The sequence below is a fragment of the Condylostylus longicornis genome, unplaced genomic scaffold (assembly GCF_029603195.1).
Source record: "Condylostylus longicornis isolate FDR11 unplaced genomic scaffold, ASM2960319v2 ptg000130l, whole genome shotgun sequence".
NCBI lineage: Eukaryota > Metazoa > Arthropoda > Insecta > Diptera > Dolichopodidae > Condylostylus > Condylostylus longicornis.
The window spans coordinates 1,907,646-1,935,195 of NW_026578098.1; the positions used below are offsets into that span (position 1 = coordinate 1,907,646).

Below are 27,550 nucleotides of genomic sequence, written 5' to 3' on the forward strand. Positions count from 1 at the left end.
GCCTCACTTTTTGTTTTAATAATAAACACAAATTACCACGCTAGAGCTCAGCGTACTACTTTTTTTTAAACAAAATGCTACTGAAAAACAGGTTGCAAATAACAACACTGTGGCCTTATACTTACAGAAGCTAGGACAGTAGGTATACTACAATCAGAGCTATGGTGAATTCTTAAACGTCAAATTTTACAAAATCTGAGTTGTCTGAGTTTACGGATACTCTACTACGTTTTTACTCTCAGTCAAAGTTTAAATTCTTAAACGTTTAAAAAAGTCAATTAAGCGTCAATATTGTAGATTTTTTTTTTTACATGCAGACAGTCTGACGTAGTAATTCAATAAATAAATTTGATGTGTTGAGTGACTATCATTACGTTAAAAATAATATAAAAAATATTTTTATTGTTAATTTTTAATATGTAAGTATAAAATTATTTTAAATCTAAAAAAAAAATTTTTTTTGTTTTGACGTTTACGGATGATCAAAATTCAAAGTCAATTACGGGTAAAAAGTTTACTAGATTTCTGTCCGTAAAAGTTTTAGTTTCAGACAGTTTGCAGACTAAAATCAAAATTTTGATTTTAGTCATATTTAGTAATATTGCACTACTATTTCGCCAAGGGTACTACTGTACTACTCCAACTCAAAAGTACTACGTCTACTCCAAAAATACTCAATGTATTTTTTATGAGTTGAATTTAGTTATTCGTATAAAAAACTTTTTTGATAATAATTTTGTATTAGCTGGAAAAATGTTGGTGAACTTAGTGTTAAAATAGTTAATCGAAATAGAATACTGCATTGTGGCAATCTTTATTTCACATCGACTGGCGTTTTATAAAAAATTATAGGCTTAAAAAGAAGAATTTTTTATTTCAATTTAAAAGACTATTGACAAACAAATACGGTATAGTGTTTAAAGTTGTATGCACTTTCAAACAGAAAAAAAAACTAATATGCACTAGTTAAAAAAAATTTTAAAAAGCGTTATAATTAATAAATTTCAATTGTAAAATAAAGTTTCAATCGTGTTTTACTCAAACTACCAAAAATGTAGTTATAACGTTAATAGAAAATCCTAAAAATATCTAAGATTTTATATTTTCAATTTTTATTAATAAACATCTATTACAGCACTGTAGTTGCCAAAGTATAACAATTTGCCCTTATGTCCTGCTACGTATAAAAAATAGATACATATAACCATAATAACATATTTTATAGTCTGTGTATTCACAATTGTATGTAACATTTAAGGTTTTTATGAATAACAAGAAATGTCTGTAAAAAAAGGCGGTAATACAACATAATAAATCAAAAGAAAACTACATGAACAGTACGTAATCTCTGACAACCAAATGACTACAAAATGTAAAAAACCAACCAAATGGAAATTCTTGTTTCGAACCAGGCTAAGATATCGCGGTAACCTTAAAACAATACCACAAATCGTTTTTATAGTACTCTCTTCGTTATTTTAGTTTTCCTTAATATACAAGTAAGTGACAGACTATATTATATATTATACATAGGACATGAGACAAAAGGCATTAGGTAGGGTTTTTCCTCTAAGGTCCCAGACAAATCTGACATTAGAACTTTTTAGCCCTTTTTTTAAGATTTTCTGAAAAGATTTTTGTATAACAAGAGCACGTTTACCTTTTAAAGTTTATATTATTAGAAGCACAAACCAAGAAATAAATAATACGTTTTACGTTATTATAAGAAATACAACCCGGGAAATAAATAATATTTGAAAATATAATGATCTCACATATTTTTAGTTCGAAGAATCGAAATAAGCTCAAATAAATGTCAGCTTTTATCAAAGATATCAGATGTTTTATGGCATCTGAATATTAAGGCTTCATTTGTTATTGTTTTCAATATAATGTTTCGCCAGTAAGCTTTGAAAATATATATATATACACAATTTATGTATATATGCACTTAAAATTTCATTTTAATTGTTTGAGCAAAAAACTCTAAAATGCTAAATTCTAATACATTCATGTGTACATACATATATTTCAATAACAATACTATTTTGTTTATGCCTAAACCTTTTCTTCTGTATGTTTACCCCAACGATTTAATAATTATGTGTTTAAAATTTATTACTATATGCCAAGTACAGTTTTGAATATTATTCAATTCATATAGGAAGCTTAAAAAAAATTCGTTAGAAAACTTCAAAAAAAATATACATACATGCTTATGTACTTAAAAGTTTTGCGAATTTTTTCAAACTATTACAGTAATATTTTTTTGGAAATTACTTAAACTTTTATAATAATATTTATCTGGTATATATTAAAAAAAATAAAACAAAAAATTTAAACAAATAAAAAAAAAATTTAAAATAATCCAAAAAAAGCAAAATACGACAACATCTAGGCAAGCATCGATCTAATAACCTTCTGGTTATCTGACAACCACGCTACCCACCAGGCTACACAGTACCTTAAATTTCCCTTTAATTTTTTTTATTTTATTCATTTTTCGTAAGTATAACTTTCAAAAACCATCCTATTTTACCATATTATATATATATAGCTACTTCTCAGATGTCAAAAAGCACGGGTACATCTAGAAGGGCTAGAGACATGGGACAAAAGCCATTAGATAGGGTTTTGCCGCATTAATTTCTCCCATCCTCCCCCTTCACCCCTCCCAAGATGCTTTGGGACCGCTTTTTGCAAAATGATACTACATCCTGTAGGGGTAAATTTTTTATTAATTTTGGGGGTGTAAATATTGTATGTAATTATTGGAAGTGTTGTAATTATTGGAAGTCATATTTGGAAGTGTGAGTTATAACAAAAAGTGAACACTTCCTTAAGGAAATTGTAAAGATTTAATTAAATCTACATTGTTTTAAAATAAGTATGTAAGTATATAAGCAAAACATAAGTGTACATTAAATTTCTTGACAATATATTTTTAGGACAAAATTTAATCAGAAAATTAAATCTCAGGGTTCGAACCTGAAACTTTTTGTGTAGAAATCGTATGCTCTTAGCATTATATAGTATTAGTATTCGCATGTATTATAAAATCCAAATACATACGTGCATGGCTTTTAGTAGCGAATTATATTATGCGTAAACAGTAATTGATCGCATAAAGTGCTTATTGTCAAAGGTATTTTACAATTTTATGCGACATAACTCAAAGCGAGATTCTAAAATAAATTACTCAAAATATTATATTAGATCTCAACGGAACTAATTATTTGTTTAATTATGTACTTTTTTGTAATTATTTTTAAAAACTTTCCTTATTTTAAGTTTCATCTTATAAAATATTAGGAAAAAAACATATATACTTATATGTATATTACGAGTATGTTTTTGAAGAAAAGTTTAAGTTTAAAAATGTAAACTTAAAATATCTCACACACACACTAGCTGCTTAAAGAAAATATGTTATAGCTTTAAGTATGGTTCCCCATATAACTATTTTTTTTTTATTTTTTAGACTAAGCTGGTGAACACGTATTTATTTCTTGTTAAAGTGGAACAAAAATTTATCGCTCCTGTGATTAATGATTATTTTAAATTGAGTATATGTACAAACAAATACTAACACAATCAAATTTAAAAAGTAGTTATGACTTACTATTAGTTAGTATCCCACACATAAAATCAATCCATATATTGATCCTGTTATATCATTGATGTCACACATTTTTTACCAAAGCATTAAAAAAATTTAGTTCTTTGCCTAAAAAAACGTAAAAACTTTTTTTGTACTAACAACGTACTTTCTGGCTCAACACATGTAATCTTGTGGGAATAGCATACATTTTTGTAGCATACATTTTTGCTATCTCTTAAATGCAAAATTTTATTGTTAAGTATTTGCAAAATTTTATTGTTAAGTAATTAGAAAGTACTAATTGTTCCTATATTTTAAATAAGTCAACGAATTTTCGAAAATAATTATTCGAAAAGGTAGATTATTTTAAATACTGCATGTAAAAAATGTGGGATTGCTGTTATCTTTTTCATAGCATTGAAGAGTATATCTAAAGGGTTTTTTAAACTTTATCTACAAAAAATGAGAAGGAAGTCGAAAAAATTTTGCGATTTTTAATGACTTTTTTTCGCGGACCAACGATAAAAAAAAAATAAAAAGTGAAAAAAAGTCAATATATTTTTGACAAACTTTATATTGGATAACTTCTGATAACTTATAAGTGAGTTCTTTTAATAGTGCAAACCTTATATTTGCAATATACATACGAGTAAGTACATATACCTATTTAATTTATAGATTTAAGTATATAAACATTTTTGCTGGCATGCTTTTCCTTTTTCTCACATTGTTACGAGTATACTTAATTTATTTGCATATCAGAATAAGTATATTACACCAATTTTTTTAAACGCGATGACCGTTTCTTTTCCTTTTTATACCCGTACGAACGTATGTTCGAAAAGTATACTAAAATTGCCTTACCGTTTGTAACGCTAAGAAATAACGGTCTTAGATATAGACTCAAGTGTATGTTTTTGATCAGCGTCAAACTCTGAGTTGATTTAGCTTTATCTGTCCGTCCGTCCCAACGATAACTCAAAAACCAATTGAGCTAATTTCACCAAATTTTCACAAATGATTTACTGTAGTAAGTGCCAGAACCCTATTTAAATTGGACATGATCGGGGTACCGGTTCGGGTAGCTGCCATACAACTTCAAAATTTATTTGGCTATATCCCACAAACTATAAAAGCTATGGTATTGAAGTTTCACACAAACAAATATATTAGTAGGGCCAATGTGTATAATAAAAGTCGTTGAAATTACTTGCCTCCTTCTGGTACCTGCCATACAACTTAAATAGTAGTTTGGTACACACAGTATTTTGAAAAACACACAGTACTGAAATTTTGCATAAATTAATATGGTAATACGGCAACTTAAAGTCATAGTCTGTCCCATAGTCAGTTATGGCATCCTTATTTGCACATAGGATAACAAATTCGTACGGGTATCACAGAGTTGACAAGGTCAACTCTATTTTTTTTCTCGTTGAAGTGAAATATAACAATAAAATACTTTAACGCATATTCGGTTAGTCACGTAGTTGTTAAAAAAGTCTCACTATCAACATTAAAAAATTTAAAATAGAATGACATGAAAAATATTTTGATTATGTGCATATAAACGAAAGCAAAAAAAGTTTTAATTTTTAAAGCAATAGGTAGAAATTTTTTGAAACCCTTAGAATTTCCTACAGCATCGAAAAAAATGTTTATACATGCATATATAAATATTTAAATAAAACATAAATATTATTTTTATTTATACAAAAAATTTATCACGTCGGGCTCTATCACATAATTGGACATTTGGTACCAAACCAATTCAATTATTATCATACACCTTATAAAAATACCACTTAGAGACTATTACATCACTTCATGCGATATTTGCATGCCAATCTACCAACATATCTGTCTATTTAGAATGGTCGTTAGTTTCTTCTTTCTTAATCTTCCATACGTTTTATAGCTCTATCCGCTGCCGTGATTAGTATAGACAATCTACCACCGCAGTCCGCATTAAAAATTTTTTCCAAACTGATTCAATCGAATTAACTTCGATTAACTTAATTTATTTTCCAATGAAAACATTTTTTAATTTGAAAAAACTATGAAGTTTTTTTAACTAAATTTTCGTATATGTATATATTATAAGAGAAATTACCAATTAAAAGCATTTAATTACTCCTTTTTTTATTCTAACAAAAAAATATTTGTTGGCATAATTACAGATATTTAATAGCTAAAAATTTAACTTTTTAATATATGTACATTAATGTAACTAATGTCTTTATATCTAACAAGAGCCAATGCTCAGAGAGAAACTTGAAAGCACGACCTTATTTTATATGGGTTTTTTTAAATCGAAGTGGCTATTTTTTATGAAGAAATATTAAAATAAATTCACACTTACTATAAAGCAGGTAAAATTCTAAAAATATATTTGAAAAATCAAGAAAATATATTAATATTTTTATTCATAATTATTTTAAAATTCTTGAAACAGCGGAAAAACAACAAGCACAACCTTCAACGTTTTACATGTTACTTCATTATTTTTAAGTGAACAGCTTTTTTTCTCATAGGGTAAGTTAACTCAAGATATGGCAAGTAACTGTGGTGTCAAGTTGAAAATATAATTAATGAAAGATAATTACTCAATATTGATATAAATAAATAGTAAAGAAAAAATTTTAAGAGGTAATTGGAAAATAATATCTAAAATACAATCAAATATTATTTTTTAAATACAAAATTTACATACACTTCTAAATTTTACCTCTATTTGTGAGAAAAATTTTTAAAACTTAATATATTACCTAAGTAAAAAAATATTTAAAAGGTTTTGGAAAAGACAATAATATATTTTTATGACCGGATTCGAATATCTTTTTTATTTTTGAAATAAATATTATCTTAGCAAATGACTCAAAAACTCCGATTGTAAAATGACAGGTAGTACATACTGATGTAAATTTTTGTCCGTTTGCGTTTACTATTAAGATTCATACACAGGCAGGGCCATTTTATAAATAAATTTCTTTTGTTTACCTGCTAATAAAATATGAAAGAAGAGCACAGCAAAATTTTTGAAGCACTTAATATAACATGTTTGAAATAGTTTTAAAATAATTATTTAAAAAAAATTGATTGGAAGTAGGTACATAGATATTTATTTTTAATAACTTAAAAACTAACTGAAATTATTTGAAACAATTTTATAAGTAACGGATAAATAATCGAAATAAGATAATTCAAATTGTTGAAATGTGTCAACTTATATTACTTTTATTAACATTTTTGTTAGCCGACACTAGTCAACTTACCTTATTGGAAAATACAAAATGTGCATGAAAAATCATACATATTTCCTCATTAACATTTCAAACCATACTGAAATATGAATTTCAAATTTTTTTCATTTTTTCTTTCCTCCTATCTTTCTTTCTTTTTCGTGCAATAGAAGTTAAATGGAAGCTTTTTAAAAAATATGTATAATATCCTAAGATTTTTTAAAATATTAAACTCTTTTTTACGTAAAAAAAAGAAAAAAATAATAAGAAATATGACACGATCAGTGGCATTTAAAGAAAAATACAGGAACGAAGCCAAAAATTCGTAATATTTCGTAAAAAAAATTGAGTATTGGGACTTGTTAGATGTAAAGACATTAATATAACCAATAATAATAAATTATTATTGCTACGCTTTGGTTTTTTTCACACTTGAAATAATTTTGTAAAAAAGTTATAAAAATAAAGTTGGTTCAAAACAATTGTTTGTATTATAGCACTTTTCCCTTCAACAAGTGAAAATACTGCCTTTAAATACAGCCTACGTATACTTACCACACTATTAAAGTTATTTTCATTCATATACGAAACTATTTCTAGGGTTGCATATATTTAGGATGAATTATTTATGAAGTCTATAAAATAAAGCACAAGTTAATATAAAGAGGGGTTAAAATAATGCTCGATTTTAAGGGTTAATGGCATGAGTTAAGAAAAATAGTTACACTCTTTAATGTCACGTCCGTTAGCTTCTTGCGTTTATAGAAACTTAAAAAAGCTTGCCGTTTCAGATATATAAGGTGTCAAAAATTCAAATTTTACAAATTTCAAGAGGCGATAACCTGAGAGGGAAAAAATTTTTTTCTAACAAAATAAATTATTTATTAGTGACTAACAGCTGCTAAGATTTCAGGCTCCTACAATCGGGGGTCTAGAAGAAAAACGACATCAAAAATTTGGAAAAAACTGATTTTAGATAACGGTAAAATTGAACGGCCATTTTGTTTTTTTTAAAGTTTAAATAAAGTATGCCGCGAAAGCAGAAGCAAATGACTGCCTTTCTGCGTTTGCAAAATTTGAAAAATGCTTATGATTTCACTGCAACGAATAGTTAAAAGTGGCACTTTTAGGGTTTTGGTAGGGTATAACTTCTAGAGGGAGGGAGATAGGTAAAAATTTTGTTCTACGGAAATAAGTTTCTAGTAAAGATCTATGTACATATTAAATTTCAGCTTTCTATCTTCAAGCGTGTAGAAGTTTTGTAAACATGTCCACAGACGGACGGACGGACGGAGTGAAACTAATAAGCACTACTTTTCAAAAATTTTTTGGAAAATACTAAAAAGTTTAAAATGCTTTAGACGTGCTAAGATTTTCGAACATACTATCGCTATCAAACATCCTCTTTTTCATCTTTATATCGAATAAAATCATTGGGAATACCCAATATTCTATTTGATATAAAAATTTTTAGTAAAGTTTTGTAATAAAAGGTAAGTATGCTTAAAGTAAGCCAAATTTATCCTATCAAAATTTTTGAATTCAAATTTTATTTTGAATTTTTTTTGTAATTTAACTCAGTGCCCTTTTAAATACCGATGAGGAAGGTCTGTATCGATTGAATTTCTATAAATTTTAGGAAACATATTTTTAAGAAAATTTATTTTGAATATACCTAAACTTCGTGATTTTTTTGTTTTTTTTTTTTGCAAATATTAAAATAAAACTACAAAATTTATTTGCATAAACATCTTTGCAAGAATTTTTAGATGCAAATGACTAAAAACATAAAAGGATGGTGAGAATTTTTTTCAAGTAAACACCATAATCTTTTTATTGAATTTTTAATGATTCACAACATATTTCAATTCAGTGCCTTAATTCAAATAATCGCTTACTTTGAATCACAAAACACAAAGTATAAAAGGGTATACAAAATTTGTCTAATAATAATCGAAGCATATAAAAAATTTGCCTTACCGTTTGTAACGCCAATAAATAATGGACTCAAGTATACGTTTTGATCAGCGTCGAATCATTAGTCGATTTATCTTTGTCTGTCCGTCCTTCCGACGGTAACTCAAAAACTAATTGAACTCAGTTTACCAAATTTTCACAAATGATTAATTATAGTAAGTGCCATAATTAAATTGGATATGATCGACAATACAACTTCAAAATTTATTTGGCTATCTCGGAAGATATAGAAAATATAGTATTGAAATTTCACATAAACGAATATATTATTAGGGCCATTGTAATTGATAAAAGTCATTGAGATCTCATGAACGCATGTGGTAACTGCCATACAATTTCAATAGTAGTTTGACCGCATTTTAGAAAGTACTGAAATTTTGCATAAATTGATAAGGTAATACGGCAACTTAAAATCATAGTCTGTGTCATAGCCAGCTAACGTATATTTACTGGCACATAGGATAACAAATTCGTACGGATATCACAGAGTTGACCTGGTCAACATGTCAACTCTATTTTTTCTCGTTTTTCTTTGACTTTCCTTTCAAATACATACAATTAAGAAAATCTACTTTTCGAAAAATAGAACGCAATTCGCAATGATGTGGTATGCAAAGATAAACGAAGAAAGAATCTCACCAGCACGACCAGTCTTTGGACCTATGGGTGTATGAATTCAAAACTTGTGTTCTTTTTAGTGTTTTATATTTTTAGTGGATTTTAGCGAATTCTCTAATTTAAAATTTGTATAAATATTTTCGGATATAATTCACACTTTTTTTGAATGACACCAATACTCACTGTATAGCACAGATTTTAATTTCTTAGTATAAAATCTCAATTGGTATAACAAATATTTATGTACAGCACAACAAGTATTTTTGTAATCGTAGGTACATATGTATAGTAATAATCTTACTATGATAAGTAAGTAGACATACAAAGTCGTTATTGACATTAGAAAAAATCAAGACCGGACCGCACACTGTTTTTTTTGTAAATGTATTTGTTAGAATTGCATATGTATTTTTGGCGAAATGACATTTCTGAAGAATCATTTTTTTGTTGCTTTTTTGGAAATGGTATTTCTGCAAGCCGTGGCAAAAATCCATGATTGCGATATTGATTAAAATAATAACAGTGATGGGTATGTTTAATTGTAATAATGTTTAACCAAAGACTTTTAAAATACAAAGATGTACCAACAAGATAAATTTCTGCTTAAAAAATCAATTCTGGGATAACAAACATTGTCAGAACATAAGTGCATTTTTAGTTCTCTATGTTTATTTTTTTATATTTACTCTTTTTCTTTATTTTTTTAATTCTTTAACTATTTTTTTTTTGCTTCTGTTTGTTCAGTTTTTTTCATTTTATTTTGGTATGTCTGTATGCATAAATTATTCATATATTTAGCACATGTGGAAGATACACATATATACGTAACCATAGATATCTTTATATAAGACTTCGTCTATGGTTACGTATATAATACCACAAACATCTTTATTCTCAAGACTTCGTAATACAGAATTTACTAATAAATACATACAGTGTATTCAAAATTGATCATCATACTTTTTGTTAAGAAAAACATTATTATATTAGGTATTTTCGAATAAATAAGAAATGTTCATGGTGATTTAGAATGTTTGAAAAGTAAAAACGATTAAATACAAAATATATGTGTACAGAAATTATTTTATTTCCTTTTTAAATGACAAAATGAAATTTCATATTCTTACAAACTAGAATAATGAATTATAGGTAACAAAACTGTTTTTAGGTAATTTACTTTGTTCTTCATGTAAAACAAAAATAGTAAATACATACGTGATAATTCTTTTTGAAAAAAAATTTTTGAATTCACTTTGTTTATTAACTACATAACATATTTACATAAGAAAATAAAATTTTGAATCCACTTTTCTTAAAGCTAATAATATGCTTTATTGTTACCTCGTTCTTTGGAAAAACAAACGTAGATATAACATTTACGTTCTTCTTTTCTCGTAGACTACTGTTTCTTATAGAAATGCAACCTACAACGCTACAAGTTCGCGGTATTTCAATTTATAGGAATCAAATATATTATTATATTTTTATATTTTAAATATGCACACAATAAAAACTTTTGGTTTGATATTACTTTTTGTATTTTTAAAGTCTTTGGTTTAACTCAGTAGCTTGCAGATGTTTAACAGAAAAAATATTTATCGAGTTATTTAATTAATTTTCAATTATTCATATATTGGCATGTTTCATAAATTTGGCATGTATTTTTTTCGCAATACATGATTTCAAATGTGCATGCATACTAAATGTATGTTTATTATTTTATGCTTACGTTTTACTTACCAGGTAAATGATAATTGCTTATTGGTAGGTAAGTACATGTATCTTTTGGATTTCTTTATAAAAAATTTCATGAACTTATTAAATTCTCTGCTTTTGGTTAAAATATTGTAAATTTTAGTAAACACTAATTAAGTAATTATTTTGTTTTTATAGGTACATTACAAATAATTCTTAAAACAGTTAAACTTCACGATTAAAATAACACTTCTACTATTAAAAACGTTTTGATGGCATACTAATGAACGAATTTATTATACCTATTTTATGATTTTTAACAAAACATAAGTACCTACCTATGTATGTATTTTAAAACCTATTAAAATAAATTTTTCACTAAGTAAAATTTCCAGATATTTATTTGTTCTATTTAAAATTTGTTGTAAAAAGTTGATATATTTTTCCAGAAATGATAATTTTATACATTTATTTTATTAAAGAAATTCCGTTTGAAATTATAATTAATATAAAAAGTTTAATTTAAGAGTTGTTTTTTCCTATCTTAAACTCTTGTACACAATGTGTAAATAATATAAAATTACAAAAGTACAAAACACATACAATTTAAGGCAAAAAGGCATGTAAAGGTAAATATGTAATACTAAATCTGAAAACAACAACAGTTTTTTAGATTGACTTTATTTTACTAATATTTATATTATTAAAATTTTGTCATTCTAACGTCACTTTTAAATCATTTTGAAGAGGTACTATGATTTATATACGTAGCTATGTCAAAATAATGCAGACGAGTTCAGGTAGTCCAGTAAAAATTGCAATGTGTGCGTGAATTAAATATACCTAATGTAATAGCTACTAAGTTAAAAAAAAAACAGCTAAAAATACGAAATTTTAAAATATTTCTTTTAATTTTCATACTTTTTTAATCGAAATTTTTGTTTGATATACTCAATTTTTATTTTTTATAAGCTACATGTGTGTATTTGTTGATTTCCAAATAGATCTGAAATATGAAGCTCTTGTTTTTATATTTAATTTTCACAAAATAAAAAAATAAGTATAAAAAACATATGTATGTACATATTTTTATTTATATAAAATTTTTTTAACAAACTTCAGCCACTACTTTAACGCACCTGCACATATATATACAAAAAAATTAAGTATTAAATGCCTGACATTACAAAAAAATATTACAAAAAAATGAAATTTTTTCAAGCAATAATAAATAAAAATATTACTTCTCGAATAATATACATATTAATATTTTAGTTTACTTTAATGAAAAATATTACGGTTTTGATATAGAATTAATAAAAAGTCAAAATAATTAGAAAAATTAGGAAAAACACAATAAAATTATCACCCGTCTTTATAGCAACACGACGTTTTCATACTAAAGAAAGAGCAAATTTTTTATACATTTTAGTGTTTCATTCCGTGCAATGTTTATAAAAAAAGTATATTTATTTTATAAGTAGCAAAGTATGTCTTTTTTATAAGTAATTCGCACCGAATCCGAAATACTAAGGGAAGGAGCAACGAATTAGAAATACTAAAGGAATGAGCATCTTTGCTTCTATCTCACTTACAATCCCTAACAAATCTTATCTTGAAAAAAACATAGTGAAGCCAAAAATTTCAGTCTCTTTCTTTGCTCCAAGTATTGTCAAACAGAAATTAACATTAAATGCAAATTTTTTTTATTTTCTTAGAAAATTACGCACTACTACATAAAATGTAAACAAAGAAGATTTTGTTATTTTATTTATAAAATAAATGCAGTTTGTAAATAAAAAATCATAAAATATTTAATAATAACTGACAAAAAAAGAATACTGATTTATAAACACTTATAAAAGAAATATATCAATTGAAAAAAAGAAAAAAATCTGTTGAAGAAGAAAAAGGTGTAAAGTTCCAAATTGTTATTCCCATTTGTAAAAGCAAATAGTTTTTTTATACTAAAACAAATTTAAAAAGAAATAAAAACAAAATATTTATTCAATATTGCTTAATTCACAATTTGTAATTTTATTAAGGTTTCATTTTGCAAAGAAAGCATTTGTTTTTGTTTTGTTTAAAATTAAAGTTACTACGGATGACATTATTTTACCAGGACCGGATTTTTTTTGAGCAAAACGAGTTTGTGTTTGATAAAATGTAGCATACAAAAAAATACTTTAAATTGATCTTTTTTTTTTATAATTATAGTCTTCCTATAAATGAATTATTTATAAAATATTTTGTTTTAGAATGAATTAGTACGTGAAGCTCAATTAATGAATAAGGAAGCATACGACAACATGCCATCTACTTCAGTAAGTAATAACCATCGTATTAATTAAACTTTGTTCATGTGATTTTTTTTCAACGTTTTTTTCAAAGGTCACAATTCTTTTTTTATTATTGAAAGTACTGACTGCGTTAATATGTACACATTTTGTCATAGTATGTGTCGACACTCAGAGACATTCGTTTTTTATGAACGAAATAAATTATTTACGAATCGGAAAAATTTGTTATTAAAAGTAGCTAACAAAATTAACAAAGTTGGTTGAAACATTAAATGATTTGTAAAGAAGCAATTTTCCAAGTGCGAATGCTGCTTGAAAATAAAAATGGAGCCGTTAACATAATGCTCGCACCCAGGGATTTATTATGTCATTTATTGTCAGCTTTCACTCATAGAAATTTGAAAAAACTTGCAGTTTCGGAAATATATGCCGCTAAAAATGTAACTTTTATAAATTTGTGAGGCGAAAACTTGATAGGGGTTGGAGTTGGAAAAAATCTTTTATTAGTATGTAAAAGCTAGAAAAGTTTCAGACCTCTACAACCTATTTTATAGAAGAAAACTGATATCAAAAACTTGAAAAGGAACGGGCTTCAGATAACGTTTAATTCTAGCACATTTATTTTTAATATTCAGTTATTTATAAAAAATGCCAGACGCAACTTTTTTGCATTTGAATGTTTATAGTTTCTTTAAAATGGCCCTTTGAGGTTTTATTACTCTTAAAGGAAAAGGCGATAGCTAAAATTTTTCTCTAACGGAAGTAAGTTTCCAGTAAAGATCTATTTATATATTATGAAATTTCAGCTTTCTTTCTTCAAGGGTGTAGAACTTTTGCAAACGGGTACACGGAGAGACAGAAACTATATTACTCCGCACTTATTTTCAAAATTTTTGAAGAGTCCTAAAAAAAATGAAATGAAAATAAATGAAAGACAAAATGATCAACATCATTAGCATCAAATTCATCAACATAATTTTTAAAATTATTTAAAAATTTTTTTAAAATCCTCAACATATTAAAGTTTAAATTTTTTTTAAATTTTTTTTTACGTTTTATGTTTTCTGTTTTTATATTTATTTTGGACCCCGAAAAAAAAAAACCTTTTTGATTTTAAGGTCCGGAAAATTTAATATCTATTTTTAGAGAGGTTTGTCGGTTTGTCAGTCTGTTGGTCTGTGTGTGTGTACGCGTGTATCTCAAGTTCGACTGAACCGATTTTGATGAAATTTTATATATAAATTTATTTCGACCATGGCACGGATTGATAATTTTTCGGGATATATCAGGCTTCGGGAACTGCACTTTTTAGCGGGCCTGTTTTACATTTTTGACCATTTTGAAGAAAATATTCAACCGATTTCCTTGAAATTTCATATATAAGCTTTGCTCAATCGTCCGCGAAACCTCTTAACTTTTGGAAGAAATCAGGCATCAGCAACTGGACGTTTACTACGGACCGAAAATACATTTTTGCGTATATAAAGAGAAATAATCAACCGATTTCATTGAAATTTAATATTTAAATTTTTCGTACTAAAACAATGAAATATAAATTTTTTGGAAAGATCAGGGGTCGAAAACTTATCTGCGGGCTGATTTTACATTTTTCACCATATCTACGAACGAATTGATGGAATTTCTTGAAATTTGATATTTGAGTTCTGGTTGTTACCGAAACTAACTGGCGAGCATTTCAGGGAATTCGGGTAGCACAAAATGAAATTCTACTATGAGCCAAATTTACAGTTTTCTAGGTATGTTAGCTATAAGCCTACTAATGTCCTAAAAATTGGAAAGAAGTACTTAAAAGACATTTTTATAATATTCTGTAACACTTTTACTGAACTAGACAACACACATTGCGGTCGGTTATGTGCTGATCGCATCAGATTTTTTTACGTTGTTACATTTTTTTTATTGCACTTGTTATTAAATATTTTAAAATTTTTTACTTAAAAACTGCACTTTTTTATAAACACAATAACAAAATCTTCTTTTATATAACGGCACGTAAATTTCTAAGAAAAGAAAAGCAATATTTGGCATTTAATGTTAAATAGGTAATGTAAAGAGACTTACCTAAAGTTTTTGTCTTGACTATGTTTTTTTTTTTTTCAAGATACGATATTTTAGAGAGTGTAAGCGAGAGAGAAACAAAAATGCGTCTTAATTTAGTATTTCTAATTCGTTGCGAATTGCTTATAAAATATATATACTTTACTACTTATAAAATAAATATATTCTTTTTACAAACATTATGCATTGCACGGAACGAAGCACTAAAATGAATAAAAAATTTGCTTTTTCTTCAGCAACGAATTAAAAATATTAAAGTCAGGAGAATCTTTGAAAAAGAATGAAAATTAAAAAAAATTTTAAAATTTCGTATTTTTATGTTTTTTTTTAACTTAGTTTTTAATTAGAAATACTGAATGAAGGAGCATCTTGAAAAAGCAATGACGCCAATTTTTTTCTAGTTGTCTCTTTTTTTGCTCCGAGAATTGTCAAAATCGTGTATATATTTTATTTATACATTTCAAAAATTTTTCACAGATTTTAAAATTTTTAAAATTCGTCCGCTAATACAGTATACAATTTAGCATATAAAATATATAACAATCTACCTGGTGAATTAAAAAGTCATACACTAATAAATAGATTTAAGCAACATATTAATTCATACTTTATAAATAAAATATAAAAGTTTTATTAGAATCATTAGTTGTCAAAATGTTTAATCAAAATAAATTATCATATACAATATTGTTAGTTAAACCAAATATTACTCATTTTGTTATTGTTATGGATTAATTATTATTTGAAAGATTATTTGAAGAATTATGGATTAATTATTATTTGAAAGATAAAATTTTGTACTGATATTTGACAGTTAATTTTAAAAATTTTTTGTAATTATACTCTTTACGAGCTTAAAGCTCAATATTCAATAATTATCTTTCATTAATTATATTTTCAACTTGACACCAAAGTTACTTCCCATATCTTGAGTTAACTTACCCTATGAGAAAAAAAAGCTGTTCACTTAAAAATAATGAGATGCTTTCAGTAACATATAAAACGTTGATGGCGAAGGTTGTGCTTATTGTTTTTCCGCAATTTCAAGAATTTTAAAGTGGTTATGAATGAAAATATTAATATATTTTCTTGATTTTTCAAATATATTTTTAGAATTTTACCTGCTTTATAATAAGTGTAAATTTATTTTAATATTTCTTCTCACAAAATAGTCACTTCGATTTAAAAAGCCCATATAAAATAAGGTCGTGCTTTCAAGTTTCTCTCTGAGCATTGGGACTTGTTAGATATAAAGACATTACGTACTTACATCATGGGAAGCTTTTTAAAAAATGTGTATAATATCCTGAGATTTTTTAAAATATTAAACTTTTTTTTACGTAAAAAAAAAGAAAAAAATAATAAAAAATATCACACGATCAGTGGCATTTAAAGAAAAAACCAGCAACGAAGCCAAAAATTCGTAATATTTCGTAAAAAAATTGAGTATTGAGACTTGTTAGATATAAAGACATTACATAAACATTCAAATGCAAAAAAGTTGCGGCTGGCATTTTTTACAACGTCACAACATAACTGAATATTAAAAATAAATGTGCTAGAATTGACCGTTACCTAAAGCCCGTTCCTTATCAATTTTTTGATGTCAGGATCCTTCTATAAAATAGGTTGTAGAAGTCTGAAACTTTTCTAGGTTTTAGATACTAATAAAAAATTTTTTCCAACTCCAACCCCTCGCAAGTTTTCGCCTTACAAATTTGTAAAAGTCACATTTTTATTTCAAGTTCAATTTCAATTTATTCATCTAATCTCAAAATGAGCTTTAAGCTAGCAAAGTGTATAATTACAAAAAATTTTTAAAATTAACTGTCAAATATCAGTACAAAATTTTATCTTTCAAATAGTGCAACAATTAATCCATAACAATAACAAAATGAGTAATATTTGGTTTAACTAACAATATTGTATATGATAATTTATTTTGATTAAACATTTTGACGACTAATGATTCTAATAAAACTCTTATATTTTATTTATAAAGTATGAATTAATATGTTGCTTAAATCTATTTATTAGTGTATGACTTTTTAATTCACCAGGTAGATTGTTATATATTTTATATGCTAAATTGTATACTGTATTAGCGGACGAATTTTAAAAATTTTAAAATCTGTGAAAAATTTTTGAAATATATAAATAAAATATATACACGATTTTGACAATTCTCGGAGCAAAAAAAGAGACAACTAGAAAAAAATTGGCGTCATTGCTTTTTCAAGATGCTCCTTCATTCAGTATTTCTAATTAAAAACTAAGTTAAAAAAAAACATAAAAATACGAAATTTTAAAATTTTTTTTAATTTTCATTCTTTTTCAAAGATTCTCCTGACTTTAATATTTTTAATTCGTTGCTGAAGAAAAAGCAAATTTTTTATTCATTTTAGTGCTTCGTTCCGTGCAATGCATAATGTTTGTAAAAAGAATATATTTATTTTATAAGTAGTAAAGTATATATATTTTATAAGCAATTCGCAACGAATTAGAAATACTAAATTAAGACGCATTTTTGTTTCTCTCTCGCTTACACTCTCTAAAATATCGTTTCTTGAAAAAAAAAAACATAGTCAAGACAAAAACTTTAGGTAAGTCTCTTTACATTACCTATTTAACATTAAATGCCAAATATTGCCTTTCTTTTCTTAGAAATTTACGTGCCGTTATATAAGAGAAGATTATGTTATTTTGTTTATAAAAAAGTGCAGTTTTTAAGTAAAAAATTTTAAAATATTTAATAATAAGCGCAATAAAAAAAATGTAACAACGTAAAAAAATCTGATGCGATCAGCACATAACCGACCGCAATGTGTGTTGTCTAGTTCAGTAAAAGTGTTACAGAATATTATAAAAATGCCTTTTAAGTACTTCTTTCCAATTTTTATGACATTAGTAAACTTATAGTTAACATACCTAGAAAAATGTAAATTTGGCTCATAGTAGAATTTCATTTTGTGCTACCCGAATTCCCTGAAATGCTCGCCAGTTAGTTTCGGTAACAACCAGAACTCAAATATCAAATTTCAAGAAATTCCATCAATTCGTTCGTAGATATGGGGAAAAATGTAAAATCAGCCCGCAGATAAGTTTTCGACCCCTGATCTTTCCAAAAAATTTATATTTCATTGTTTTAGTACGAACAATTTAAATATTAAATTTCAATGAAATCGGTTGATTATTTCTCTTTATATACGCAAAAATGTATTTTCGGTCCGTAGTAAACGTCCAGTTGCTGATGCCTGATTTCTTCCAAAAGTTAAGAGGTTTCGCGGACGATTGAGCAAAGCTTATATATGAAATTTCAAGGAAATCGGTTGAATATTTTCTTCAAAATGGTCAAAAATGTAAAACAGGCCCGCTAAAAAGTGCAGTTCCCGAAGCCTGATATATCCCGAAAAATTATCAATCCGTGCCATGGTCGAAATAAATTTATATATAAAATTTCATCAAAATCGGTTCAGTCGAACTTGAGATACACGCGTACACACACACAGACCAACAGACTGACAAACCGACAAACCTCTCTAAAAATAGATATTAAATTTTCCGGACCTTAAAATCAAAAAGGTTTTTTTTTTTCGGGGTCCAAAATAAATATAAAAACAGAAAACATAAAACGTAAAAAAAAATTAAAAAAAAATTTAAACTTTAATATGTTGAGGATTTTAAAAAAATTTTTAAATAATTTTAAAAATTATGTTGATGAATTTGATGCTAATGATGTTGATCATTTTGTCCTTCATTTATTTTCATTTCATTTTTTTTTAGGACTCTTCAAAAATTTTGAAAATAAGTGCATATAGTTTCTGTCTCTCCGTGTACCCGTTTGCAAAACTTCGATACCCTTGAAGAAAGAAAGCTGAAATTTCATAATATATAAATGAATCTTTACTGGAAACTTACTTCCGTTAGAGAAAAATTTTAGCTATCGCCTTTTCCTTTAAGAGTAATAAAACCTCAAAGGGCCATTTTAAAGAAACTATAAACATTCAAATGCAAAAAAGTTGCGTCTGGCATTTTTTATAAATAACTGAATATTAAAAATAAATGTGCTAGAATTAAACGTTATCTGAAGCCCGTTCCTTTTCAAGTTTTTGATATCAGTTTTCTTCTATAAAATAGGTTGTAGAAGTCTGAAACTTTTCTAGCTTTTACATACTAATAAAAGATTTTTTCCAACTCCAACCCCTATCAAGTTTTCGCCTCACAAATACATATATAAAAGTCACATTTTTAGCAGTTTTTTCAAATTTCTATAAGTGAAAGCTGACAATAAATGACGTAATAAATCCCTGGATGAGAGCATTATATTAACGGCTCCATTTTCATTTTAAAGCAGCATTCGCACAACAAAATTTTTGAAGCACTCAATATAACATGTTTGAACCTTTTTAAATAATTATTTAAAAAAAATTGATTGGAAGTAGGTACATACATATTTATTTTTAATAACCTAAAAACTAACTGAAATTATTTGAAACAATTTTATAAGTAACGTATAAATAACCGAAATGAGATAATTCAAATTGTTGAAATTTGTCAACGTATATTACTTTTACTAACATTTTTGTTAGCCGACACTACTCAACTTACCTTTTTGGGAAATACAAAATGTGCATGAAAAAACATACATCCTTCCTCATTAACATTTGAAACCATACTGAAATATGAATTTCAAATTTTTTATCATTTTTTCTTTCCTCCTACCTTTCTTTCTTTTTCGTGCAATAGAATTTAAATGGGAAGCTTTTTAAAAAATGTGTATGATATCCTGAGATTTTTTAAAATAATGTCTTTATATCTAACAAGTCCCAATGCTCAGTGAGAAACTTGAAAGCACGACCTTATTTGATATGGGTTTTTTAAATCGAAGTGGCTATTTTTTGAGAAGAAATATTAAAATAAATTCACACTTATTATAAAGCAGGTAAAATTTAGAAAATATATTTGAAAAATCAAAAAAATATATTAATATTTTCATTGATAATTATTTTAAAATTTAAAAAAAAAGCGGAAAAACAACTGAAAGCGTTTCATTATTTTTAAGTGAACAGCTTTTTTTTTCTCATAGGGTAAGTTAACTCAAGATATGGGGAGTAACTGTGGTGTCAAGTTGAAAATATAATTAATGAAAGATAATTCTTAAATATTGATATAAATACATAGTAAAGAAAAAATTTGAAGAGGGAATTAGAAAATAATAACTAAAATACAATCAAATATTATTTGTTAAATACAAATTTTATATAAACTTCAAAATTTTACCTCTATTTTTATTTGAAAAAATATTAAAAACTTACTATCATTTATATCAATTACCTAAGAAAAAAAAATATTTAAAATCTTTGGAAAAAACAATCATATATTTTTATGACCGGATTTGAATATTTTTTTATTTTTGAAATAAATGGTATTTTATCAAATGACTCAAAAATTCCGACTGTAAAATAGCAGGTATTTTAAAATTTTTGTTCTTTATGTAATATTCTTTCCGTTTAGAATTAAGATAGGTCATACATACACATGCAGGGACATTTTATAAATAGATTGCTCTTGTTTACCTGCTAATAAAATATGAAAAAAGAGCACAGCAAAATTTTTGAAGCGCTCAATATAACATGTTTTAAATAGTTTTAAACTAATTATTTAAAAAAAAATTTATTGGAAGTAGGTACATACATATTTATTTTTAATAACTTAAAAACTAACTGAAATTATTTGAAACAATTTTATAAGTAACGTATAAATAACCGAAATGAGATAATTCAAATTGTTGAAATGTGTCAACCTATATTACTTTTAATAACATTTTTGTTAGCCGACACTACTCAACTTACCTTATTGGGAAATACAAAATGTGCATAAAAAATCATACATCCTTCCTCATTAACATTTGAAACCATACTGAAATATGAATTTGAATTTTTTTTTCATTTTTTCTTTCCTCCTATCCTACCTTTCTTTCTTTTTCGTGCAATAGAATTTAAATGGGAAGCTTTTTAAAAAATGTGTATAATATCCTGAGATTTTTTAAAATATTAAACTCTTTTTTACTTAAAAAAAAGAAAAAAATAATAAAAAATATCACACGATCAGTGGCATTTAAAGAAAAAACCAGCAACGAAGCCAAAAATTCGTAATATTTCGTAAAAAAAATTGAGTATTGGGACTCGTTAGATATAAAGACATTAAAGTACGGTATTAATACAATAAAAAAAGATATAAGTACGTAATTCTTTTCTTTTTCAATCTACTTCTTTCAGCTTTCTTTTTTCAAGGGTATTTCAAGTTTTTAAGGTATTTAAGTTCAACTTCTTCAAGTGTTGCAAACGGGTACACGGAGAGAGAGAAACTATAAGCACTTATTTTCAAAATTTTTAAAGAGTCCAAAAAAAAATTAAATGAAAATAAATGAAAGGCAAAATTATCAACATCATTAGCATCAAATTCATCAACATAATTTTTAGAATTATTTAAAATTTTTTTTAAAATCCTCAACATATTAAAGTTTAAATTTTTTTTTAATTTTTTTTTACGTTTTATGTTTTCTGTTTTTATGTTTATTTTGTACCCAAAAGGAAAAAAAAAACCTTTTTGATTTTAAGGTACGAAAAATTTAATTTCGGTGTGTGTAGCATCTACCCAAAAAATATTTCAACTCAGTATTTCTTACTTATTCTGAAAGACCAAATTAAAATATTGTACGTATACTATATTTTATCAAACACAAACTAATCTTGCTTTAAAAGTCCGGTCCTGGTAAAATTATGTCATTCGAAATCATTTTAATTTACATTTAAAACACATGGTTTCTTTGCAAATTAAAAACTTAATAAAAATACAAATTATAAATTAATCAAAGCGATATTGAATAAATATTTTTTGTAATTATTGTAAGGAATAATATTCACATGTATATGTTGCAATAAAACTATTTGTTTTTACAAATGGAAGTGACAGTTTAGAATTATATACATATATACCTTTTTCTTTTTCAACAGATTCTCTCCCTTGTTACATTTTTTTTATAAGTTTTTATAAAATACGAGTAGTATTCTTTTCTTAACACTTAATTTTTTATTTACAAACTGCACTTATTTTATAAACAAAATCTTCTTTGTTGCTTTTTATATAGCGGCGCGTAATTTTCTAAGAAAAAAAAAACAATATTTAGCATTTAATGTTAAATAGGTAATGTAAAGGGACTTACCTGAAGTTTTTGGCTTCACTATGTTTTTTTTTGAAAAAAATGAGAACTGGACTAGAACCAGTGGCCTACGGTTTCTTGTCAAAAATTCATTTATATATAAATCTTTTTACGCATTTTTAGATACTTTAAAACATAAAAGGACGCTGATTTTTTTTCCTCCATACAAACTCCATAAATTTTGTTTTAAAATCATAAGGTTGTGTCGTTTGGCTCCGATTCGAAAGTTTATGTCTCCGACTCCTCCTTTTGTATTTTGGCTCTGATTTTGCTTTTTCTTCAGTCAAAACCATGTATTTAATAATACACGCATAGCTAGTGCTAATATATTTCTTAATTAAAAATTAAACCAACTCCCATATAATTGCATTGTACTTTTAACTTTACATCAAATTTTATGTTTTTGCAAATTTTAGCATTACCATTGTGTCTTGTTTTCAACGCAATCAAATTGTAGGCTATTTTAGGTTATTATTTAAATTTGCGTTTTCGTAAAGGTGACAAATATTTAAATTTAGGTTTTTTTTCGAATATTACGAAGAAAGTTCAGAAAAATTAAATATTATTTTGTGGTAAAATCATGAAGTTGGCTTTACCAGTAAACAAATTTTTTAAAAATATTTATTTTACTAGGAAGAAATATACATATTAACTTTTTTTGAATTGTGAACACAAATTTAAAAATAATAAAACATTTTTTAAAACATTTTTTCACATTTTTTGCAGTTCAATATTTTGCTTTCCATAATTTTGAAGTTGTCTATTGTTATACATATATTTCATTTCTTAAATTCTACCTGTTAATTATACAAATATTTAAAAAATATTTAACTACAATGACAATTCGTTCCGAATATTATTGCTTATGTGTGTATATTAATAATATTATTGCTTATATTCGTAATTTTCCGAGTTTCATTCGTAGAATTGCAATTCGGAAAATTACGAATATCATATTATCAATTACGAATTATTAAAATTCTGCTCTGAATATTCGTAATGGAGAAATCATAAATTACGTTACCTTCAACAACCTATGAAAGAAATAAACAATCGTAAAAAGGAATTTAAAATTATATTAAATTATTAAATTTTGAATTTTTTTGTTTGAGTTTGAGTTACTCTAACACAGCTATAATGAAAGGAAATGAATTGCTATTACCAAAAATTTTATTTGCCGAGTTTTCAAAAATATTCAAAAAGAAAATGCAACTTTCTTACAAAAGAATATTTAAACAAAAAGTTCTATTACCTGAATATTTTAGACAATATCCTTTTGTAGAAAGTTGTTCACTGAAATAGAAAAAAAAGGAGGAATATACATTTGATAGTTGAAATAAAATACTGATTTTGGCAACCCGAAAACCTATACTGCCATTGGTGGTTTATAATCTCTACGAAAGGAATTTGTGATCATTCAAAAGCCTACGTCGTAGTTATGTTCGTAATTCGAAGGGTTCTAAGAGTGGAATTCATGACAGCTGAAAGTAATTATTATTAAAAATACTAAGTATTAATTTTGAAAAAATAATATTGTATATGTTTAAAATAAAATATTATTGCATATACATATGTGTATTGTTGAAAAATTATAAATTTTTTGCTGAAGAAATAACTCACATAAATTTCTAACTAACGTATATTCATATTTGATGTTGGCTTCAAAAATTATTATTTGCAAGTTGTATACAACGTATTATTAGATCCATGTGCTTAAATAACAATCATGATTGAATATTTACGTTTACATTTTAAATTCAAAAATCTAAAACTACAATTCCACTGTCAAATGGTAAATTGCAAAGAAAAAATTAAAACAGCTGATTACGGTACATTTTATTCAACAACTTATATTTACGCCATTTTCATACCCGTACGAACGTATGTTCGAAGGGAATGCTTAATTTGGCCTACCGTTTCAAATGCTAAGAAATTATGGTCTTAGATAAAGACTCAAATGTGTTTTTGATCAGTGTCGAATTCTCAGTCGATTTAGCTTTGTATGTCCGTCCGTCCGTCCCAACGGTAACTCAAAAACTAATTCAGCTAAGTTTACCAAATTTTTACAAATGATTTATTGTAGTAAATACCAGAACCCTATTGAAATTCGATATAAGCGGGGCACTGGTTCGGGTAACTGCCATGCAACTTCAAAAGTTATTTGGCTATATCTCAGAAACTATAAATTGAAATTTCAATTTGATTGAATGCTATGATATTGAAATTTCACAAAAGCGAATATATTAGTTGGGCCAATGTGTTTGCTAAAATTCATTGAAATCGCTTGCCTCTTTCTAGTAGCTGCCCTACAACTACAATGGTTTGGCCATATTTTAGAAAATATTGAAAACACAATGCTGAAATTTTGCATAAATGAATATGGTAACTTAAAGTTATAGTCTGTCACATAGTCAGCTATGATATATTAATTCGCACATAGGGTATCACACAGTTGACATATTCAACTCTATTTTTTCGCTTTTATTTTATTATTGTCAAAAGCGATTGACGAAAATATAAAATATTTCTACTTTTCCGTCAACCAAAGTGTGATCAAAATAGTTGATTGACGATGACGCATGGTCAATCTTCATCAATCTCAATCTTTGATTGGCATGTAATTTCTGACTTAAGATTTTGTATTAAAAAAATTTTGAAAAATGAAATGGCATTGGGTTTATAACTTTAATTTATAATTTTCTAAATTAATATATTGAATATGCTGCGTAGACATGTACATACTTATGCATGCACAGGCAAATGTACGTACATTCATTTAAAAAATTAATTGGTTGTCGAAATACATATTATATACATATATAAATTGTACATGCATTTTATATTATAATTGATTCATCAATGCTTCTGGAATACCATATTCACCACTAGGTCCTAAACCAATTTTATTTTTTACTTCTGTCATAGTTTGCTCAGCTATAGTACTTGCTTTTTCTCTTCCTTCTTCCAAGCAACATATTAAATACTCCTTATTTTTTAAATAATATTCTATTTTATTTCGAATTGGACTTAAATGCTCTATTATTGCTTCGGCCACTTGAAATTTATATTTTCCAGTATCTAAAAATTTAACTTCAGCACAAATATCTTCTATAGATTTTCCCGTCATAAGCGAATGTATTGTTAAAAGATTGCTTACGCCTGGACGATTTTCTATGTCAAACGTTACTTCTGAAGTAAAATCTGTAACAGCTTTTTTAATTTTTCGCAAAATTTGATCTGAACTGTCCGTTAAATATATTGATCCCTTCTGATCTGGATCTGATTTTGACATCTTTTTGTCAAGACTACGAAGAGAAAGTATTCGAGATGCTTGTCGATTATCGATTAATGCATGACAATAGGGAAACGTTGTACCATATTTGAAATTAAATGATTTCGCCAAATGTTGACATAACTGTATATGCTGGACTTGGTCTTCACCTACTGGAACATGCGTTGCTCTAAAATTTAGAGCGTTAATGCGATATGAAAATTTCTTGTACATATATATATTTAAAATACACATATATCCAAAAAAATATATATAACCGAAATACTCACTTGAAAAGCATGATATCTGCTGCTTGAAGTACTGGATAAACAAAAAGACCCAATGGGATTTCTTTCATTTTTTGGGTTTTCTCTTTATATTGTGGTAAATGAGCCAAACGCGCCATTGTAGACAAGCAACTGAGAATCCAATTTAACTCAGCATGTTCTTTTACAGTTGATTGCACATAAATTGTTGATAACTTCGGGTCAAGGTCACAAGCCAACATAGTTGCAGTTAGATTCAAAATATTTTGTCTAAGGGCAGATGCTTCAATGGGAATTGTTATTGAGTGCAAATCTACAATGCAAAATGTTGCACTCTCCTTTTGGTCTTGCAGTTCCTTCCACTTCCTGATTGCACCAAGATAGTTACCAATATGAATTGCGCCAGTTGGCTGAATGCCGGAAAAGACTTTCCTTGGCCAAACTATTTCGTTGATTTCAAACTTTTTGGACGCATCAGTTGGAGACTAAAGCAAATAAATACTAAAAGAAATAGTTTTAAATTGGATTTTTATTATGGCAGGACATACTTTAAGGTGACTAGAATTATGCTGATTTCCTCCAAAATTTCTCTTCAGTAAAAAATTTTTTTTTGAAAAATGCAAATTTTTGGAGTATGACCTTAATACTTTCATTTTTAATTGGTTAATTTTTATATTTTTTGTTTTTATGTGTTATTGAGACACCATTTAATGTAAATACTTTTTTTTTTAAAGTACAAACAAACTTCAACTTAAACCTACTGATGGGAACTATTACATATTTACTATCGAATAATTCGAATTGTTACGAAAAATTTATTCATTTTAGATATTCGAATGGTAAAATAGAACTTATTCGATATATTCAAGGGGGCTTTTTCTATCGAACATTTTCGATTTTCCTTTTAAAAAAAAGATTTTTTTTCTTAAATATTTTTGGTTTTCTTGTAATTTAGTAACATAATTACGATAATCAACATGTAAACATCATAAGGAAATAATAGTTGCCATCTCAAATTGGCAATATTTTTGGAGGCTAAATGCAAATGAAAGTAACACCTTTCTAAAAGGCGCTTGGCATTAACAGTTTTTTTTCATTAGTTGCATAACTATGTTCCCAATCCCTCGAAAACCGTGTACCGCGTTTACCTACTTTTTATGCGATAATTCGTTGTTATTCGGACGCATACTCAATTTGATACACAAATATATATACACAAGTATAAAGTCTTTATCAAAGTATATCTACTAACAAGTAGTTCGACTCTTCGTTTACATCA

At 26.4% G+C, this 27,550-nt stretch overlaps 2 protein-coding genes across 12 annotated transcripts in view; both read right to left on the reverse strand.

Moving 5' to 3' along the window:
* LOC129614936 (uncharacterized) overlaps positions 1-12,535 on the reverse strand; it is a 58,448-nt gene extending 45,913 nt beyond the window's left edge. For 5 of the 11 annotated variants that reach the window (XM_055529902.1, XM_055529895.1, XM_055529897.1 and 2 more), the window contains exon 1: positions 11,179-11,458. The gene's annotated coding sequence lies outside the window, so the exon portion shown is untranslated. Of the gene's footprint in view, positions 1-11,167; positions 11,459-12,272 lie in introns of those variants that run through there. The other 6 variants (XM_055529896.1, XM_055529898.1, XM_055529901.1 and 3 more) reach the window with 6 other exon arrangements.
* Positions 12,536-23,460: 10,925 nt separating this feature from the next.
* Positions 23,461-27,213, reverse strand: LOC129614937 (tryptophan--tRNA ligase, mitochondrial). The gene is made up of 3 exons (XM_055529907.1): positions 26,820-27,213; positions 26,296-26,756; positions 23,461-26,195 (listed from the first exon to the last, which is right to left on the reverse strand). Exons 1-3 carry the CDS (start codon positions 26,922-26,924, stop codon positions 25,577-25,579), a joined length of 1,185 nt encoding a protein of 394 aa, XP_055385882.1. The 5' UTR covers positions 26,925-27,213; the 3' UTR covers positions 23,461-25,576.
* Positions 27,214-27,550: the final 337 nt, after the last annotated feature.

Coding starts and splice junctions, on each gene's coding strand:
- LOC129614937 (XM_055529907.1), bottom strand. CDS start 26,924: ATGAAAGTATTAAGGTCATACTCCAAAAATTTGCATTTTTCAAAAAAA. Junction 26,757..26,819: donor ATAATTCTAGTCACCTTAAA/GTATGTCCTGCC, acceptor TATTTGCTTTAG/TCTCCAACTGATGCGTCCAA. Junction 26,196..26,295: donor GCAGATATCATGCTTTTCAA/GTGAGTATTTCG, acceptor TCTAAATTTTAG/AGCAACGCATGTTCCAGTAG.